Below are 22,012 nucleotides of genomic sequence, written 5' to 3' on the forward strand. Positions count from 1 at the left end.
CCACATGCAGTTCCACAACAGTCCGCCAGGTTTTGAACTTGAAGCACTGCGTTGCCCAGTCTGCCTTTCACAACATCCACCCTTGACTCAGTGACCTTAGCCTCCAGCTATTCCTCAAGCCATTCAACAACAAAACACTAGAAAGGACCAAAATTAACCCTCCCTACACCCCACTTTTTATTTTTCTACTGAACCTCAAATTCTGCATACCCCTAAGAACTTCCTAACCCTATTCTACACTCCCCTCAAACTGTTCAAACAGTTTTTAATGTTATTCATATACTTTCCAAGGGTTATTTTTGTCTAGGTTTGTTCTGATTTATGTTCTCTTTTCCCATATTGAACACTCGTGTAGTGTAGTAATTTCTTTAATACATACTTTCACTCTAGGTCTCTCCTCCTTCTCTAGGATTGCCTCTCTCCTCAATCCTCGTCAAGGGATATTACCCCCTTACCAAACTTTCATCATTGAACCAGAACTCGTACCTGCACGAGAGAGGAGCGCAGGAGCCACAGTCTTCAGCAAGACAAGGGAAATTGAGAACGTCAACCACGTTTGTTGTGTCCTTCCTTCCCACTCATCTCTCCGATCTGCTTGGCCATTGGTTGAGATCGATTGACTGTACTTGCATGTTTACAAAAACCTCTTTGATGGCTCTTTCTAACCATCAGCTTTCCATAGATCAAGCGGAGCTGGGCTAAAAGTTTTAACCTCTTGAGTAAAGAGTTGAATGGAGATGTTTCTGAACATGATAAACATGGATACAGTTCATCATCAACTTTGTAAACTCCCCTATTATATCGTTACCAGGTAGATCCTATAACCATACCCGGCTTACCTATTGAAGGAGTTGACAACAACTCATTATTCCAATACTACAAACACAATCTGTTGTGGTTTATGATATTTATAGAGAAAAATATTAACAGTTTATTGATGAACAGTAAATTAGGGTTCAATAGATTTTAAAATGTTAAAACATAATTACCACTTTACAGACACAGATGAGTCTAAAACACATATTTACCAAATATTCCAAAAAATTTAAACTTACAGTTTTAAGACATGTTGTTTGCAAATTCCAGGAACAGACAAGTTTACGACAATTGTGATGAAGTCGGAAGTCACAATTTCATTTCCTCCGATGGATCTCATAAAACCGCTGTTCGGCATTAGTTTACGATTCTTTATTTTATTCCACTTTAAAACGATTTATACTGACACTTAAGTTTTTATTAACATTGGACAAACAAGATGTTTTTGCTTGTTTTTGTCCTAAACTTGAAATTCTTTGCCCCCTTCATTCAGAACAAACATAGCATTCTCTATCTTACACCAACAATTTTCATTAACTTTAATTATCACTGAATGAATCAATACATGTACCTATCAGTATATCTCTGGAAATTAGTGATACCATATTATTGAGAACACCTAACTACAACGTCGGAAATAGTTATTTGTGTAACTAGTGGGCAAAGTGGCACTTTGCTGCACACGAGAGCAATGTTTACGGAAAAGCAATTTCGGAATGATCTCGAGTGCAGCAAAGGCCTTTTGCACTCGTGTTACACATTATATTTTTCCTACAGTCACTATAAAGCATATAAATAATTAGTCTTTCAAACACTATACAACACGTTTTTTCCGCAAGTTTTTTCTAATTTGCAGTGGTTTCCACGCCTAAAAAAATGCTTTTAAGGTATTTTCTTGTTTAGTAAGATCGTAGGAATGTTTTAAAAACGAAAAGAAAAGTCCAGAAAGTTCAGAAGTACCGAAAAGAGAATATAAACTATAAACACGAAATGACAGGTTAAATCGTAGTTATAATAGTCCCATAGCCATTAGTTACTATACTACCAATAGTTAACTGCTCATAGTATTATTTTTCTTTAAGTGTTGCCAGCCTATTTCCAAGCGTACCAGAGGACGTGCATAATAGAACCACGCTGTTTTGTGTTGTTTCGTTGGAATCCTGATGTGCGCCAAAGTATAAACCGTACCAAAGTATAAAAAGTATAATAAACAGCAATTACCAGCTTTCTGTACTATAAAGAGTACAAGGAAGCCAACTTTGTCGGGTGACTGTAGGAAAAATACTTTTATTAGTCATTGCGAGGCTACCAAAAATGCAGCTGATTTTTAATGTCAAAAGGAAATTGTTTGTCGGCAGGCTATATTCCGTGTTTTATTATGCTTACTCTTATATTAGTACTGAAACTCTAATTTTATTTATATAGATATAAAATGCTGGAAATAAAAAATAAGCTAAAATAAACCACTGACTATCAAACTCACTATGTCTTATTAAAATAGCATTAAAAATATGTTTGTTTGTTTTAGAACTTTCAATCGATGCCTGATAATTTAATAGTGGAAAAGAGGGTATAAAATAATTAATTGTATATTTTAGTCACCACATAAAATACGGAGTAGGCTACCTGCTTCAGTGTAACCACTTGATTTTCATCAAATCAGGGGTTTAAACAACGTTTTACAGTTTATCACCACTGAAGTTAACTTCCTGAACTTTTAAGAGTATAACCCAAAACGCATAATTTGTTTGCTGATACATCAGAGGATATATCAGGACCAGGAGCGGCCTAGAGTCAGAGCCTGACAGATCGAGACATTTCCTGAAGCTCAGGACAAATGTCTCGACCTCTCCTCATTTGTCAAACTTATCACTAAACATAACTTTGCGCTTTATAAGATTTGGATCTTTTAGTTTGTCACAAACTGTACAGGATGGGTACATAAATATGTGAGCATTCATGCTAGAAGTATTTTTCTTTTTAATGTAAAATTTAACTCTTTAGCCAAAAAGGTACATTTTGGGGCTTTGTGGTACCTGATACAATGCCCGGCATGAGCAATAGTCTGTGCGAATCCTCAGTGGTTAATTGAGTGTTGAACAGGGTTTATGATAAACAGTAAGCAAGCACAAAATATGTAGCCTATTCTTAGATACAACGATTAAATTAGTAAGGATAAATTGAACACATAATGAGACTATTGGTCACATCAGTCATCATGCGAGGGATAAAAATATTTTTGTCTTGTAAACATGTTAAAAGTGTACACCATTTTCTGTAGAAATCTACGTAATTAATTGTTTTTTCATCACTCCTTAACGAAAGTAACTATTTTCGATAACAGCTGACATCAATGAAAGTAGCCGTTTCCCAAGCTCTAATTTAGGGCGAGGGAAAATCGATCAGCTGATTTTCCCTCGCTCTAAGTTTACTTTCGCTCGCTCTCAATTAGTTCTCCATTTATTCACTACGCGTGCCAGTGTTTTGTTACGGTTTAATTTAATGATTTTAATCAGCTGTATGTATTTTAAAAGTTGTGTTATTCTTTTATTTTGATGTTTAAACAAAATTTATTGAGAAATATACGTAGGTTTCTTTTTAGAAGATTTTATTTTATTTTGATGTTCAATCAAATTAATTGAGAAATCAAATTGTTTTAATATACTGAGGTCTGCTATTCTGTGTTTGTGTATTTTTGCGTCGTGATGAAAAGTATCGTTCATAACTCGTACCGAAAGTTATTATCCGGCACTTCGGCACCTCGGCTTCGCCTCGTACGTGAAAATAGCTCTCACATACTCGGCTTCACCTCGCATGTCAAATTGGGGTTCCCTGTGTTCGGCTTCGCCTCACACAAAAACTTGAGCGCGCTCCGGAAAATTCCACTTTCGGTCCTAGTAATGAAATATACTATTTCGTCAACTTCACATATAGCCTAGCCTAGCTTAGTATCGAGGTACTTTACTTCCCTTTTAGCTCACCGCAGAGACCAGAACGACAAAGAAAGTTATTTAAGAGTTAACAAAATATTCAAAAACGTTTAATTAGTTTTCGGTGTTAATGAAACACGATTAACACGATTTGTCGAGTTTGCATTCGAAACAACTATTAAACTTTTGCCCACACTTTTATACAAATAAAAATTGTTTGTACCCACAACTTGCTATATTTACAATCCAGAACTTGCAATAAACGGCGCGAGAGTGGTTGGCACAAGTCAGTGGTAGGGTACTATCACACGATGCTCGTCCACCGAGATACAGACCTCCCCCACGTGTAATGTATATCGATGATTAATTCCCAACAACTGTCACCAGAGTTCGCGGTCTGACGCTCAACGGTGCTTTTGACGTTCTGCAATTTGTCATTTAGCCACCCACATCTCCTGCTGTTTACAAGTAAACTTTCCTCCAGGGAGATTGTTGTTTAGAAATTGTATTAACCGATTTCCGGCTGGATAGCTGAGTGGTTATAGTGCTCGTCTAATCTATGTCGCCGGTTCGATCCTGAGAAAAGTCAGTTGCTTTTTGATGGTTCAAAACTGTACCCAGCTGTTCCTGATCACTGGGCTTTAAATGAATGATCCTAAACAATTACACAGCTGTTAACTAGTCAGTAACAAAGCTACACAGATCATCTCAATCCATTCTACACTTATCCTTTAACCATATTTGGGTTAAAAATACGCATCTAGGTGGCGTCCCCATCTCAGTGGATGATTGATTGATTAATTAAGTGCCGTAGGTACCTATAGTTTTACGGTTTCTAACAAAATGCTAGCCCCAATAATTGACTATTAGATACTGAAGTAAACATCCCATATAGACATTCTATATAAGGTAAACGCACCAGTAGCTGACAGTATAAGAAACTATACGCACTTAATAATCCGTGGTTTTGAATAAATAGGAACTAAAGAGATATTACGGATGTTATGTGATTCTAAATTTAGTGTAGTTTTCAAATTTGTCATACAAAAAGGGTTTTTTAAATATATTTTATAACATTTTTAAACTTAATTCAACCTTTGTACGTGTTCCAGTGGCTGACAGTGAAAAAAGTGCTTGTACCAGTAGCTGACTGTCAGTTGTCCCAGTAGCTGACACTGGAACTTAAATGTACTAGCTGCTAAACCTAAAGGTTTTATAATTTATAAGACGAATAAAATCTAACTTAATAATTAAATTATAAAATCACATAAAACGTTATTAAGAAAATTTATTTTACATATTTTAAAATAAATAATAGTTACATTAAAATATATATACAGGGTGACAAAAAAGTCTGGAAACGGCTTGATATCTTTTTAACTAAATTCGTTTGAAAATTCAAACTTTTCACATCAACTTATATGTATGATAACTACTTTTTGCAAGCATTACCATTTTTTGACCTCTACCAGGGGACGACCCATGAGGAGTAGGTACATAATCTTTAATGTAAGCATAGGTTGATATGCACACCATTTTAAAGGTCTGGTCAAGTGGAGTTCATTGCCGGAAACCGCGTCAAAAAAGGTTCATCCGTTACAAAATGGCGGCTGTCCAAAGTTCTTGCGGAATATACCTACAGAGGCCTTAGTATTGGTAAATACTCATATTCAACATTAGCCGGGAAATCTGAAACTCGGTAAAATTTGTTTTGAAGATTTTATAATATTAATCTATGAGCTAGTTGACTTTAAAATACAGTTTCAGCTCACAAGCTAATGTTTAATACGAGTATTTACCAATACTAAGGCCTGTGCGGGTATATTCCACAAGAACTTTGGACAGCCGCCATTTTGTAACGGATGAACCTTTTTTGACGCAGTTTCCAGCAATGAACTCCACTTGACCAGACCTTTAAAATGATGTGCATATCAACATATGCTTACATTAAAGATTATGTACCTACTCCTCGTGGGCCGTCCCCTGGTAGAGGTAAAAAAATGATAATGCTTGGAAAAAGTAGTTTTCATATATGTAAGTTGATGTGAAAGGTTTGAATTTTCTAACGGATTTATTTAAAAAGATATTAAACCGTTTCCAGACTTGTTTGTCACCCTGTATATATTTTATATATATTTTAAAAAAATATACATTTTTTAAGATAATTTGGCTTATAAATTAAAAAATTAAAATCATTTTATAAAAATGTGAGATCACATAAATTATAAATAGCATGAAAATTTCGATGGGTGAAACCAATTTAATATTGTGCAAGTAGCAAATATCCCCTGTCAGCTAGTGGAACTTGTATGGCTTTTGTGTACCAAAGCCTGACATTGATATAATTTTAAATCCAAAACCCCTAACGCCCCAATTTTTTCATTAAATTGTCAACAAAGGTATAATTGATAAAAATAATGAGCCTAATCATTAATACTATTTAAGAAATTTAGCGAAATGACAAAAAAACCAAACTAACTTTCTTAACAATTTCATTAAGGGAATCGACTAAATGTGATGTGTACGGACAGGGTCGCTTTCAAACCACCACCATTCCGCAAGTATGGGCTAAATTTAACTGATTTTTTTGTAAACAAATCAAGAATAAACATATGTTCTTCTAACAATGCAATCATGTGTAAATATTTTTAAGAGACCACATTATAATGTTAAGAAACTCAAACTGTCAGCTTCTGGAGCACTGTCAGCTACTGGTGCATTTACCTTAGACCAGCTGTCGCAATTTTTTTATCAAAAAAGAACATAGTTGTGTAAGCCAGTCACAGAATGCAAAATGCCTAAAATTGTATTTTATAAATTTTTTTTGTTTTTTTTTTAACCAGTTGTTGCTATAGCCATAGACAAAAAGAATGAAATATATACCGTCAACCGTGCTGTGGTTAGAATTGCTATCATAGGTTCTGGCGCACACCGCTGGGAGCGCCATGTAGTTACGTAGCGTGTACGCCATAACTACATGGTGCTCCAAGCGGTGTGCGCCAGAACCTTGGTAACCGCAGCACAGCTGATGACGGTCTACATTTAATTCTTTTTGTCTATGCTATATCTCACAATAAGTCATTCCAATAAATTGACTTGGTAAAAAAAGTTCGACAGAAATTAGTAATTTAGATAATCACAATCTGTTGTTGGCTCACATCTACTATGACGGAAAGTAAATAAAAAAACGTCATATAACACTTAAAACATATATTTACCATCGAATTATTATATTTCCAATCGAAATCGACCACAAATTACCATCTTTTTTGTATATTTACCGTCTTGTGAGTAACAGTATAAGCGTAAATATATGTTTTAAGTGTTATAAGACGTTTCTTAAAATTCTTATTTAATTTCCGTAAATTTAATAACACGTACAATGCTGATCAAGAAGTTATCTGCTATGACAATATTGAAAAAAAAAAACTGGCGACAACTTTAACATGGGTTGACTAGTTTGTATCAATAGTCAAAGCTACAATTGGCTGAAAATATAGGTTTACTAATGTGATGGAAAATTTTCAAATGGAACATGCAAAATGTGTCTTAAGTTCCTAAAACAGTACAACTTTTATAATACAGATATTCGTAGTCTAACTTATTCACAAAAATTCACCTTCAAAATCATCTAACTTTTGAAAACAAGGTAGGCCTACTCCTGAAAGTTTTGCATTTCATATTTTGTGTTGATTATTCACATAAACCACTCCATTCCTGATTACTTTGAAATAAAGCATATTAAAACTATCGGTAATTTTTTGAAGATCAAGAGTACATTTCATGTCAAACATTTTATTGACAGTAGACTAATAAGCAACCATAAAAGGCCAAAATTGAAAATTGAGATCAAGCTTAATTTACTTAAAACTTATCATACCATAAAACTCAAAACGAAAGCAAAATGTCTTATTTATGAGATAAGATGTCAAACGGTTAACACACTGGAATGTTTACGAATTAACTATTAAAACAAACAAAAGTATAACAACATTTATACCTTAAATCAATATTTGTAGAAATCAGAAAACTAAAACGTAGGGACACGTATTTTTCATTTATTTAATGATAACCAACGATGTAAAAGTGGTTGTATTTTTCCTCACAGTAATAATTTCGATGAGTTCGATATTTATTTAAGATGTAGACGCTATAGTCTAGACTTAGCATTCTCGAAATTGTCTTTTGTATTCAAAGTTTGGAGATCAGCCAATATTTTACACCTGAATTGCATTCAACCTCTAACTCCTTTAGAATAATGTAGCAAACATAAAACTAATATAATGACGTATTATAGATATTGAAGTAGAAGTAGACTTCTCATATATATGCTTAGTAAACATTACTTGTAAATAAATAGAGAATATTTAATAAACTATTTGGAACAAAGTTAAGTTAATTTTAGGATAGTTTATAAACTTGAAGCAATCATACAATGGGGTTGTGCAAGTATAAATTGGAGCTGATATTGCAATAGATAGTTTTATAACATCAACAGTAACCTCAAAGTACATTAAAACTCATGTAAACCAATAAACCAAACAAACGATGTAATATAAAGATGTAACCCTATAACAGTAAATTTAATCTTGCGAATCAATAGCAAAGATTGAAGTATAACTTACATTAATTTTTACAAGGGCACAGTGCAAAAATTGTGCAGTTTAATAGGGTGAAAAATTAATCCAGTGTAATACATATTTACCTATTCAAAATTATGTTTGTTTTGAACAGTTAGGTGAAAAGAACTACCTACTAATTTACAATAAATTTGTTGATTTTGATTTTAGATCCACACTATACATTTATCTACCTCAATCAGGCCACAGTTGTCAAAAAAGTAGCCTATTTCAAATACATTTCCATAAACTGTTTAGTCTATTGTTTACCATCTGACTGTGGTAAAACATTAAACTGAAGGAACATTTGTTCAAATACAATTCAAATTTTAATCGTTTAATGAAAGGTTGGTGAGCCTAGTAGGATCTTTGAAAATGGACTTAAGAAATAAATTAGTGAGGGAGCGAAGGCCTAAGTAGGGGGGTAAAGACAATCTTTTTTTAAATTACGATTCGCATATGCACAAGATCATAAGCTTAAAATGACACCTAAAAATCGGTTGAGTAGGACGGATTAAAATGGGAATGTAACAGAGAAAACCCTTACTGTATTAAGTATATAGATAGATAGAGATGTTTAACCGTGTAGTTAGAAGTGAAAGAAAAAATTAAAATCAACCACTACTGTATTTATTATTGTTTTCTCAAAGACATTCAAGTTTCAACATATTTATTCATCAATTTTGACTTGAATTCAAATGTACGAATTAAGTAAACAATTAACGAAAGAAATTCAGTTCTGAAACATATCCTACGTTTTAGTTACCTAACATCAGTCTATTATTATTTGTGACAATTAACAGATAAACATATCAAATATCTGTGGAGCGGCTAGGTCGCCAAAGCTGGCATTGACACAATATTAGCCACGTGTACCGAATATTCGCACAGTTTATGCTCTTGTTTTTCCAATAGATAACCTCTGAAACACTTCCCCTCTCTCTTTCCCACATTTATATCATATTCTATCTTCGTTGTATACGCATTTATATTCTCTGTCACTACATTTAAATAAATTAGTAGATATAAGATTTTTCCTTATTTTGAATTATGCTCTGCATATTCATAGCACCTGTCAAATAAGTATGCTCCTTTTTTTTAAGTGCATAATGTACATAATCACGTTTATATTATTAACGTGAGGTGTGTAACACTAATGGTACGTTCAGACGTGGTACCAAATCAAATAGTAAAAGGTACTAGCATTACCCTAAGGTTTTTGTGATTTTCCTATTCTCATGAAAGTAAAATCTCCCCCACTATTATCAACGTACATGCAATTGTGCACATGTGTAGAAACTTCAACCCATAAAGATATGATAACGTAATTTAAAAACAAATATCCAACATGGACAATTTTAATTAATCAACTAAAGTTACCCATAAAGTAATAACATCAAGATATCCTATCTTAAACGTACTATATTACACATACTGTGTATTAAGCTTAAAATATTCAAAAATGGATACTTATTGAATAAGTAAGTTAATCCATGAAACAGTGTTAATTCATTTAAATGCTATATTTCAGTTGGTTTAAACTTATTTTGGCTGTATACTTAACGCAAAAGATAAAATCTGTTTTTAATAAATTAAAAAAATGAACGTTTAAATAAACCACCTATTTTTCATTCAAATTAAAAATATCCAACTTAAGTCACTAAGTCTTGGAAACGTAAAAGGCTGGATCATTAAACTTTTAACAGTATCTACAGAACACTTCTTGTTAAGTGGGTTTATAATGGCGTTACGCCTGTAAAAATAACGACTTCCAGACGATTTGTGATAAAGAGCGTCGTTCGTAAATTTGATGGAAAAAGTGTCAAGACCTTAAGTTCTGTAAAACAGTCACATTTAATTATAACAAATTTATTTCAATTCACGCCGAAGCTTATGGAAAAAACATACCTCACTCAAACCTTGTTTAACTATTCGATCATAAACTTTGGTTTGACTGTGGATCGCGGAGCCTACACTTTGCGATGTTTGGGATGTTTCCCCTCCCTAGGGTAGTGTTGGTGGGGGGGGGAGGGTAGAAGGGGTGTGACGTAGAGGGAGGGAGCCACGTGGACTTTCTGTAAACATCCGATAATCAGTTATCGTGTTTACAATATTCCAACGTAATGTGGGAACCGAGCCAACCGAGCCAACTAAGACAACTAAGCTACTTCCGCGTCCAACACAGAGTTGTCTCGGTTGGGCTTAAGTTGGCTGGTGACGTCATGGGGTTGACAATGAACACAAACATGGCGAAAATCTGGAATGAAACTGAGCAACATAAGCATTGATATTATATTGTTTTTAAATATTGCATTTCAACCACTGATTTTAAGGTAGACGTATAAATGAGCTGTTGCAGATTTCCAATTCAAATTGAACATCGTTGAATGAGAGACTCACAGAATCTGCTGCTGTCGAGATTTTATACCTCTCTTAGTTTTAGCGAATTTCCCCATTTAAGGATTAAGAATACCTCCACCACAGCAAACCTGCAGACTAAAAGCGTATTCCCATTTACCCGGCTGGATTTCCACTAAAATATTTCAGTACAGTAAAATCGTTAGATTTATTTCCTATTTGAATATCATCAATTTTAATAAGTACAGGTAAGGTGAGGTGTGTTCTTCTATGAAATTCTTGATAGCTTAGTATGAAATAAACTCCCCATATGTGGAATAAGAGTGCCCCCACCACAGCAAACCAGCCGACTAAGCGTATTTCCATTTACCCGGCTGAATTTATACTAAATTGACAGATTTATTTCCTTTTTAAATAACATTACTTTTAATGAGTACTTAGGTTCGCTGCTACAGGGAAGGTGTGTTTTTTATTGAAACGTTGATACCTTAGTATGAAATAAACAAAAATATATCCATAAGCAAGTTAACTACAACAGTTTATTTATTATCCATGAAACCTTAATAGTTTAACTCATAAATGTTGAATTTTTTAAGTAAATCTGAGTACAAAATTTCACATGAAAATTGCTTCTTTTATTGAAAGAAAAGTTTAAGCTCATCGGCTTTTTCTTGGTAAAAATACCTTTAGTATTGTAGTTTTATAGCTCAGAGAGCACAGAATATAGCAGATACAACAAAATCATGTGTTTGAATACATATATTGTGTAATGCTATATCCGCGTGAATTGCCAGTTAAACTGTAGCTGGTTGGTGAGATGTTACAAAAAGAGAAACATCCAATCCAACTATCGACGATTTATTATTACATGTTTACGCGTTTCCTCCAACGCTCATCATATTTTATCCTCAAGTTCTTGAAGAAAGAAGCTTAATTTTAGGTGGAAAATTGTATCTTTTAAAATAGTTAAGTAAACCATTAACACGTCATATTTTACAGTATGTTGTCACAAATTAAACATCTTCCCTTTAAGGTTTGTGTAGGTAATACACAATAAATGGATGAAAAATAAGAGGTTAATTTACCTTTATTTCGTCTTGTCATTCTTATACACACTCTAAGAGTGAATCCACCCTTAGAAGAGGTATCATAATCAAAAGACGTAATCAAGGTAAAATAACCTCTTATATATGTTAGGTGATTCGGGACGACACAAAACTGAAATCATAGATAAGGTGAAGACATCTTTGAGGAATATTTATGTATGGTAACGCTTAAATAAATAAAATAAAAAAGAAAATGAAATAAATGTGTTAAAGCTAGTAGCCTATATTATTGTTTTTTCCTAACTTTTAAATTATTGCAAACAAAGCTTAACGATATAGTAAAAAAACCTGTTTTTGATGTGGTGCTGTAACAAAATAGGAAAGCGCACTGAAACATTCACCATAACATAGTAAAAATATTTTACTTTTGTCATTATAGAAATTTTTACCGTAGGCTACATAATACACATTTATCTATTCCTCAGATCTTAAGCTTTGACATTAAGTTTACTTGCAGTATTGAAATAATCATTATAACATACATCCCACGTCACTTGTAACACTTATTTAACCAATGTTTTATTACTTTGATAATTTTCAACTTAGTTTATAACCATGTTAGAAACAATTGAGGGTAAATCTTCGTAATTCAATCAAGTTCTAATCAATCAATTTAAATTATGTAACAATCGATATGACCAAAAGCAACAATCGATATTCGATATATCGAATGCAGTGCGTGTGCCAAGCCTGTATAGGTTTATGCGCTTGTTTTTCCAATACATATCAACAAAATCACTCTCTCCGATACTCGGCTGTCGATATGCTTTAGCTGATGTTATATCCAAACTTCTTTCCTTTTCCGGAATAACAACTAAATCCTCTGGACAGTTAGGCCTGACTTTTCACTGGCGTTGAAACTTTTGAAATTTATAAACTATCTTAAAATCTGTGATTTAATCAAATAAATGGGGCATATATAAATGGTTTTCTTATTGACGAAGAACATAACTATTTTAGGTTTTATAGCGTAGGATAGATTTTTATACGTTAGATGAGTATGAGAAAAGTATCAATTATTTTAATAACTAAAACGTGTTATGTTACTAAACATTTCTTCGAGTTATTTCATGCCAGAGTTCACAATGAATTTTAACTTTCTGAGAAGTATGAAATTGCGTAAGACTGGAATACATTTACGCAGAAAGTTTTAAACAAAGAGTTGAAATGTAAGTTGTTTGGCAAAGTGAAAGTGGAGAAATTTCTCGTTGAAATGTACTTCTTACAACGGTCAATGATTTTAATTTTGAAACGTATAGAACAAGTAGGACTAAATTATGTTACTTAGTTGAATCCCTTCAAAAATGATCAACTGACCATACGATTTTTGTGTCTTAAAAAGAGCTTTTTGTTAAGTTTATTAAGTAATATAATGAATGCATATTTCTTTTTCATATCTACATTAGGTAAATACTTTGTCGCTGAAGTGCCTCGAATCAGGTACTTGTATGTACAACATAGAAATCCGGAGACTAAACAACATTTTGAACATAAAATAAAAATAGAGCCAATAGTTTTTTTTTTATCAAACTACCTCACTAAAACAATGTTTCATAAAGGCTATTAACATTTAAATTAAAACAAGGCTATCTGTAATCACTTAAACATATAACAATCAAGCTTATAATTTCAGTTAGAGAAGTTTCATCCAAAAGCCTACCTAATTGTAGGGATTAATGGGTGCCTAAATACTTAGGTGTAAAACGTTTTTTAGAGTTTATTGACTTCAAGATAAAGGGACAAATCAAGATAAATCAAGATAAATCTTAACAAATCAAACTTTTGGAAATTCATATATGAATGACTATAACAAATTATTCCGTTGTCTACTTGGTTGTTAGTCTAGTCTCTCAAACTCCCAGAATATAATAAACTCACTAGGGATATTTAAGGGGCGTTCCTCTATTCTGCTGCTTTGTGCATTTAAAACTGTGTGATTTAAACGCATGTGCTAATAGTGTATTATTTGAAGAAGCATGTTCCGACGTAGCACTTAAACTCTAACACATTATAAAACTTAGTTTCTATAAGCAGTAACAGAGATAGCAACATGTGAACGGAGGCTCTCGTCACATCAAACGCACCTGTCTACGATAACCGACCTCATATCTGTGCTTTCTCTTCTGTAGAATCGTTCTTTAGGTCAGGTAACAGGGAACTTAACTCCTAAAATGGATATGAAAATGGCTGTTGGTGTAATGAAGTCTTTATCATTATCATTACCAACTTCATATATATTGTCGTTTGTATGGCACTATGTGTGTTTTGGAATCATTTATTTTGAAATAAGAAAAGAGACGAATATTGCGTTGAACAACCAGTATTCTAGCTTCGATTAGTGTTATTTTTAGTTTTGTTTGCCAGTGGTATTTTGTAAGAGGGGACACTAACGTTTTAAGGAAACTCGGCGAATGTTTGTGAGTATACTTGGTCGAATACCTCCCTCACGAAACTAAGAGGAAGGTTAACACTAGGCTAGCAAAGTAACACACACAACTAAGAGATAATAGGATACACAATGTTCCTACCACTGCATGGAAATGATCTCAACGCCATACCTGTAAACAGTACGCAAAATAGCTAGATGCCACTCTAAAGCGGGAATGGATAATTGTCTCTCGATAATCAGCTGATTTCACTGTTGGCGTTTCTACACCACAGCCGCGGATCAGGTACGTTAGTTAACAACCGGTAAGCAAATAAAATAGTAATACAAAAAACAATCATAACCTAAATGCCATTTTATATAGGCTACATAAAAAAGTTAATATGTGTGTTATTATAAGTTAGTTATGGTGGTTTGAAATTTCTTGTGTGTATTCCAAGCACAAACAGTCATTGCGCTCTTAATACACAAAATATCTGTTATCGTTTCTTACCAATCTGAAAAACGCTTGCTGAATAAATACCATTTATTATTATTATTATTATTATTATTATTATTATTATAACTCTTAATTCAGTAAGGAAATACATACTCTCATTTTCCAAAACACTTTGAAGTATTGTAAAAAAACATCTCTTGAATTTTTATAACCTACATACACATATAGAAATCGTTTAGTGTTCTTATTGTAAATTATCTACAAGAGCAAAGATTATTTTTTAAGATTCCTAATTTTCCTTTACGTGATATATCATCAAATTAAAATGTTTAACAAATTCAAATCTAATTATATTTATATTGAATAAAACCTGGTGTTTACGTCAATTTACTTTGCATCTTAATGGAAAATAATTAAATTATTTCATACTTTTTACGTAATATAATGAGAAGTAGTTTATTATTATAACTTTAGAAAGAGAGAAATTACCATTTCAAAAGTTATACAAGTTTTTTTTTTATTTATGACTGTACTATACTCACAGCTGCCGGAGAAGTTCATTGGATACATGATGGCGTAGTACCTGTCTATGCTGAGCGCCACCAGTACATATGTTGAGGAATACGTCACCACCGCCTGTCAACATACAAAACATATGTTTAAGCAACATATCAGCTGGTCGCTATAATAACTTCATTGTTAGGATATAAAGGAACGGGTAGCCTACAGGTTAAAATTTCTAATTACTTAACTCTTACAGTAGATCAGCATATTTATTGTTGCAATTTATTAGTTTGTTAATTGTTACAATTTATGCATTTTTATTAATCGATATTATCATATGGTTGTTTCATTGTTAAATTATTATTGTTATTTAATTTTTTAGAGTAGGCCTATTATATAGTTTTTGTATTGCTTGAAATGGTTTGGATTTTCGCTGTTTTATTCTTGTTTTTTCTTTTCTATATTTTATTTATTTTTTTATTCAACTTAATCAGCTTATAACCTATAGTTTATTCTTATAGCTTATTCAGCCATCTCTCACTTAAACTTAGAGAATAACATCAATATTATTCAATGTTCGTTTTCCTGTTTCTCGTTTTCTTACATGAGCACACTCTATTGTCGGGTGTCACATCACATCAAATCAAGTTTCAAACAAAAAAGTATTGGAAATGATATTCTGGTGAGGGATGATATAAAAACAGTCAGGGAAAATATTCTTTAAAATAAGTATATTTTGACCTCAGCCAAAGTAAAGATTTTTACATTTGATACACTAAACGTTCATTGAAAGACGCCCTCAAAGGCACATGGGATAGTTGGTGTTGGTATAAATTTAGATTAGATTTTTTTTATATTTACACTGAACAAGTGATACCAACGTTTTGGTTGCTGCAATACAATATTATGTTACTTGTGACACCTATTATTTTTTAATGCGATTGTTTATTCCACCTATAGTAATAATGTCAGCTAAACCAGAAATAACCCTTTACACAAACGTACACTAAAACTAATGGAGAAATAATAAATTTAACACAAGTTTAGTGACTTTAGAGTAGCAGAAGAATACAAAGCGATGACACATTCAACATCAAAGACTCAAGATTTAGTATGAAGATCACTGGAGTGTAACTGTGTGTTCTGCGTTTCGGTGGCCGAACACGACTACTGTACGCGTAAATTTTGGTTGACAGATCTACTGAATAAAGATCAAACAGATTCATATAAGTTGAATACAATTAAATAAAGTAATTTAAACTAGTATTTTTTTAATAAAAATCATTTTGGACTAACACGCATAACAGTTAGGCATGAAAAGAAATTTATGAATACGAATAGAAAAATATATTGTATAGTAGTATTTTAAATAACAACCAGATTTATTGATTAGAGCTGAAATAGGAAATCTTTATAATCACTGAGAAGACCTTCTGCTGATCTTAATATTTTACACATCCCATTAAATAAGCTTAAAAATGGTGATTATTTTTATGTTACACCTGGCCATAGTTTAAACTGTGTTCATGTCAGTAACCAAATTAACATTTATTTAAGTCCAGGATTTTAAGGCTGACAATACAGACATGGTGATCCAAGTTTTATGTTAATCAGACTGCAATCACTACACATACACACAAAAAAAGTAATTGTAAAAGTAGTAGTGTAACCTCTTATTAATTACAGTATTCCTATAGAATCTCTAAAACATTGCACTCTCTTACCATCTCCGTGTGGTCTACTATAGTGATTATTTAGTTTTTCTTAAACTATTTAACAATTTATCATAATTTTTGATCCATTTAAGAATTTTCATTTTCATTGTTCTTTCATAACTGATGTTAGAAAGTTTCACACACACAATATCCATACAATTTTCAAATATTGTCTCGACCACTGTTCAATTACTTAGTTTGAAAATCGATGAGTTTCATTTTATCTTACAAACCAATAAGGAACATTTCACCCAAACAATGGAAACCAAAGAACAACATTTTTCTCTGTTCCATTGTTTTGGTGCTGCCAGATATTTTCAACAATAACATCAATGTGTTTCAGACCATAAATCAAGTCGCCGCAGACAAGAGAAAAAAGTGAACAAAGAAACAAGACTCCCTTGTGAGGGAACTTTGACAAATATTTCGTTTGATTTTCCGTATCAAGAACCGCCAGCGTGGTGTGTGCTTCGTCATATATTTGAAAGCCTAATGATCAGTCAATATGTCATGGAAATTTATATCAGTGTTCTGCGTAAAAGAGCTTCAATCTTTTAGCCAAGAAGATGTCAATTGCGTCAATAGTTAATCCAATTCAGCCATACTAACGAACAGTTTAATGATTATCATAATGGATTAATTGGCTAGTCACGATTATGTTAGTGTTATAGTCGGTTAGAGCACGAGACGCCATCTTAGGTGTCCAATTTAAAATCCTAAGAAAGTAAGAATATGAATAAACATATAACCTAATAAACTGGAAATTTGATCTAAGCCATTTTATTCTAAAATACAAGATGTCCTCGTTGTTTGAAACCCAGTACACAATAAAATAAACTGTTGGTTTATTTATTTATATTATTTATTAAAACCGCTATGTCTTACTAAGAAGTGTTACAGTTGTTTCATTTTTTTTATAATTAATTGTAATGTGCCTCTCAGTCTTTAGAGAAGAAATGTGTATTCTTACAAAAAATAAATTTTGACATATAGAGACAGGAATGTGCAATATTTTAAAGTAAAACGTTGGAAGTATACAATGGCTAAAAATCAAGGAATAATATATATTATCATGTTATCTTATTGATGATAAGGAAAAATACAGCCCTGTATCTAGTTTTAGCTTTACTAGATACAGGTGTTTCTTTTTCTTTTTCTCCTGCACATAAGTGTGTATTACATCAACTGTAATAATGGATCATTAGAATAAAGCAATTTCATTAGAACCTTGTCTGATAATTTTAGGTTAGAAACATGGCTTAGTTACTCTGAAGGGGTTTGTTTACATTAAATTTATTACGCATTAAGTGGTTTTCTTTGTCACACAGAACATTATCTCAACGTGCCATAAACGATGTTGTTTGTACATTATTTTTCTCCCTTTAACCGCATTACAGTCTTTGTAGGGAAGCTACAATCTATTAAATAGACTTTGTTTATCTTCTGGACAACAAAGAGTGTTATAAACAGTTACTTTTTTTTGGGGGGGGGGGTTAAGACTATAAATAATTGATTTGACTCGACCCCTGTGCAAAAGTGTGTATTTTAAGACAATGAAAGTGTTGAATGAATTAAATAGCCAATCATATCACTGAGACTGGGCTGTTTTTTTTTCACGATAATTTATTTATACCCCTGTCGCAAATCTGCAAGCGAATTTCCAATTGCCTAGTTGGATTTTAACTAGAATATTTCCTTAAAATTGTCAGATTTATTTCCTTTTAAAGTAACATAAAGTGTCATGAGAACTTATATTTGCTGCTAAACGGAAGGTAATAAGCCTAAAGGACTACTTTTCAAATGTTAATAGCTCAGGATAAGGATTACAAACTTGCAAAATTGATCAAAATATCCCTACTTTATACAAGCAAACAGCAAAAGTATATTTCTTCTCTGTAAAAGTAACATGGAAATTAAAAATTTACATTTTTTACTTTGTCCGTTTCCATTCAAAGTACTGAAGCGTTTCATATAAGTTTTATAACCTACTAATTGGTTGTTTTTAAGGTCTACAAAACAGTTTGGGAGGAAATTGCAAAATTATATTTTTTTTTTTCAATAATTTTTTTTTTTCACATTTTTTTACATTTTTATTTCATGAAACTCTGTTATCATAGTTTGATCACGCAAGTTCACGCACTCGTTAGAATAAATGTAGTTTTAACGTATGCACATCATTTCATAAGAATCTGATAAATTTAACTCGAGTTATCGTGCTAACGACACAAATATGAATTTGAACAAATTGTGTTTTTTGGCCTCAGGTGCCATCAAAACGAAACAGAAAGTTGGACCTTACCTTTAGATCTACGGCATCGATGTATATACATCGATGATCTACGGTAATATCTCATTCCCTGTTTGGGAAATTCACTAAACGGGACTCTGTTGGTCTAATTGGTCTAATTGGCTTGGATTCATTTCAGGTCAGTCATAAATAGTTTTGAGCTTTGTGATAATTCCGAGTTGACCCTGTGGTTCGGATCCCACTGTAGTCAACCTATCCAAAAAATATAAATTAGATATATCTCTCTGGCCTGGATCTCTGAATCAAAGAACTCCCCACATTCTGAACCAAACGAAATGTATTAAATCCCAATGATCTACTATAGTTAAGTCTCTTATTGTCTGGATATTATAAAACATGATAGCCAATAAAGTTTCTCTGTGAAGCAACTTTTTTAATTACCCGGCAAGCTTTTATAATCTCTTAACTTTAATTATAAACAGGAATAAAGTTAATTTGGGTAAAAAATAAACATTTATAAAGTAAATTGAAAAATCAATATGATCGTAATAATGTAGTATTTAGAAACAAATATAGACTCAAACGTGTTCTGCTGTTATATAAAATAAATGTTTTCTGTAAAGCCTTTCATATACAAACCGTAAGGAATGTTCCGAATCTTGGTGGATCCCATTCCCATTGAAAGTCGCGATATTTTTTCCTCAGCAGACAGCCCTAGACGTATAATGTAACAGTTCAGCCAACGAAATAAATCAAAATACTTCGAGTCTATATCACTGCCACATCCTTCCCCTGCATCTTACACTATTACACCAAAGTATTCTAGATGCATTTTAACCATCTTGCTAAAGTTTTTGTTGTATAATATAAAAAATAATGACCAAATTAATGTATGTAAACTGTTATTTCGAATTGATAACACAAATATTAGAATGACATGAGTAAAGGGGAAGTTTTTAAACGCTGAAAATAAGATTTAAATATTATATTTAGAACGTGAAGGTTCAATATTTTGTGTCACATTTTCATTTAACAAAAACTAGATTGATTTAAAAATATTTAAACAACTGGAGGAAAACATTTCCAAGGATTTTTTGGACATTTTCTTTGTTAAACATTTGTAGTAGTCAAAGAGTGTGAACTAATCAAAGACTTTTATTAAATATATCACCACTAGTAATTCTGCATCAATTTTTTCAGTGTTGTTGTTATTGACTAGATATTAGGTGTACAAAATAAAATAGCATCATTGATTTGACGTATAGATTTATATGTAAAGTACTTCAACTACTCAAATATAATTTAAACGAGCTAATATGTTGTTCAAAAACAAAATACGTATTTCAACTATGTTATATAAATTGGTACAGTATAACATGGTGCTACATTTTAAATTTTTACAATTTATTACTCGAATTATTGTTGCAAAAAATAGCTCAACAGAGCCTGGGAACTTTGGAAAGCAAATAAGGGAAGTATATCAGGACGGACTTTATTATAACCTAAATTATCAACCGAAGAAAATCTTTAGTAAATGTATGTTTTGTAAAGGATATAAAAATAAAAATAATTTAAAGTATTTTAAATAGTATTATTTTTATTAATATGAAAATTAGAAATTGTAAGTCATCTCTGCATTGTACGTCCTATTTATTAGGTGGGAGATTTAAGTAACGGAGAAATTATAATACACCAATTTTACAAGTCTAGAAAAGATTTCTTGTTTCGGCAGTGGTAATCAGCAGGTATTATAAGCCAGTTAAATCTCCATCAATACGATGGCGGTGAGCCAGCTTTACCATTGTCTAGTCCTTTGAGAAATTAACCCAATTCTTAAGACACGCGCTCATTTGCCAGCTCGCCATGCGTTGTTGACTTTGCTTTATTTAACCTCCACATATATTTCGTCAGTCGTCAGGTCTATTTACTTTTGGCTAAGATGGTAAACCAATTGGCAAACGTCAATGGATAAAAGAGGGTTCGGTTTTTATGACCCGGTTTACAAAGTCAATGTTTGTACTATGGAGTGGTGTTTTGTACTGCAGACTTTGAGCAGACGTTTTGGGTATGAGATGGATAAATACTATTCTATGTGAATATCGGTCGGTTTTAGGTTGATTTTAAAACACCTCTAATTTCTCGACTGTTTCATTTGACTTTGGAAAATCCAAGTAGACTTTAGGTTGTATATTAAAAAACCTTTTTAGGTGTGGTTCGTTAGACTGATTGGACTGACGGGTTTCTGTTATTCTCTAGTTGATTTACAGTTTGTTTTAGCCTTTGTTTTAGTAATTAATTAAAACAACGTTGGCCCATACAGACGGATAAAGGAATGATAGGCCTTCTGCAAATAAGATAAAATACACCCTATAACATTACAGCTATATCTTGCTGTTGCGCTTTTAGAAAAATCAATGCACGGATCACACGTAAAGTGAGAATAAAGTCGTACGCGCAGCTAAATAGTCGATGGCAGTGAAGTTGTCATTTACTCACACGTATCCGTAGCGAGTGAGTGTGTTTATATGTGTGTGTAATTATCCAGATTGTAGCAAGCTACTTACTGGTCCAGAGTGATGTACAAACCAGGCATTGCTTAACGAGATGGAAAATACACTGTTAGAGTTTGGCCGTCGTCCACTGTGCCTCCCAGTATGACGTCTGGCGACGCATCGCAACGTCATAATGAAAAAAATATTTATTTTGATAGACAAAACATCGGGTAATCAGTGAAAATAGAGAAGGTTTCACCCCAGGGTATTCATGTTTTTGGTCGAGTTTTCGACCACGGGGCGAGCTCTAGTAATTTAAATAAGCCGTTTTTATTGTTGGCTGTAAAATTGCGAACAGATCACACAGGTTGTGAAGTAAAGTACCATTCATCAATTGTA

At 32.6% G+C, this 22,012-nt stretch overlaps 1 protein-coding gene across 1 annotated transcript in view; it reads right to left on the reverse strand.

The window, feature by feature from the left end:
• Positions 1–22,012, reverse strand: part of LOC129000081 (cardioacceleratory peptide receptor-like) — a 131,022-nt gene that overhangs the window by 3,989 nt on the left and 105,021 nt on the right. Inside the window, exon 4 of the mRNA XM_054426959.1 lies at positions 15,197–15,290. Within this exon, the coding sequence (XP_054282934.1) occupies positions 15,197–15,290 (94 nt within the window). The remainder of the gene's footprint in view (positions 1–15,196; positions 15,291–22,012) is intronic.

This window comes from Macrosteles quadrilineatus, unplaced genomic scaffold (assembly GCF_028750875.1).
Source record: "Macrosteles quadrilineatus isolate MER2022 unplaced genomic scaffold, UCM_ALF_1.0 Scaffold_8__2_contigs__length_117827958, whole genome shotgun sequence".
Classification (NCBI taxonomy): domain Eukaryota; kingdom Metazoa; phylum Arthropoda; class Insecta; order Hemiptera; family Cicadellidae; genus Macrosteles; species Macrosteles quadrilineatus.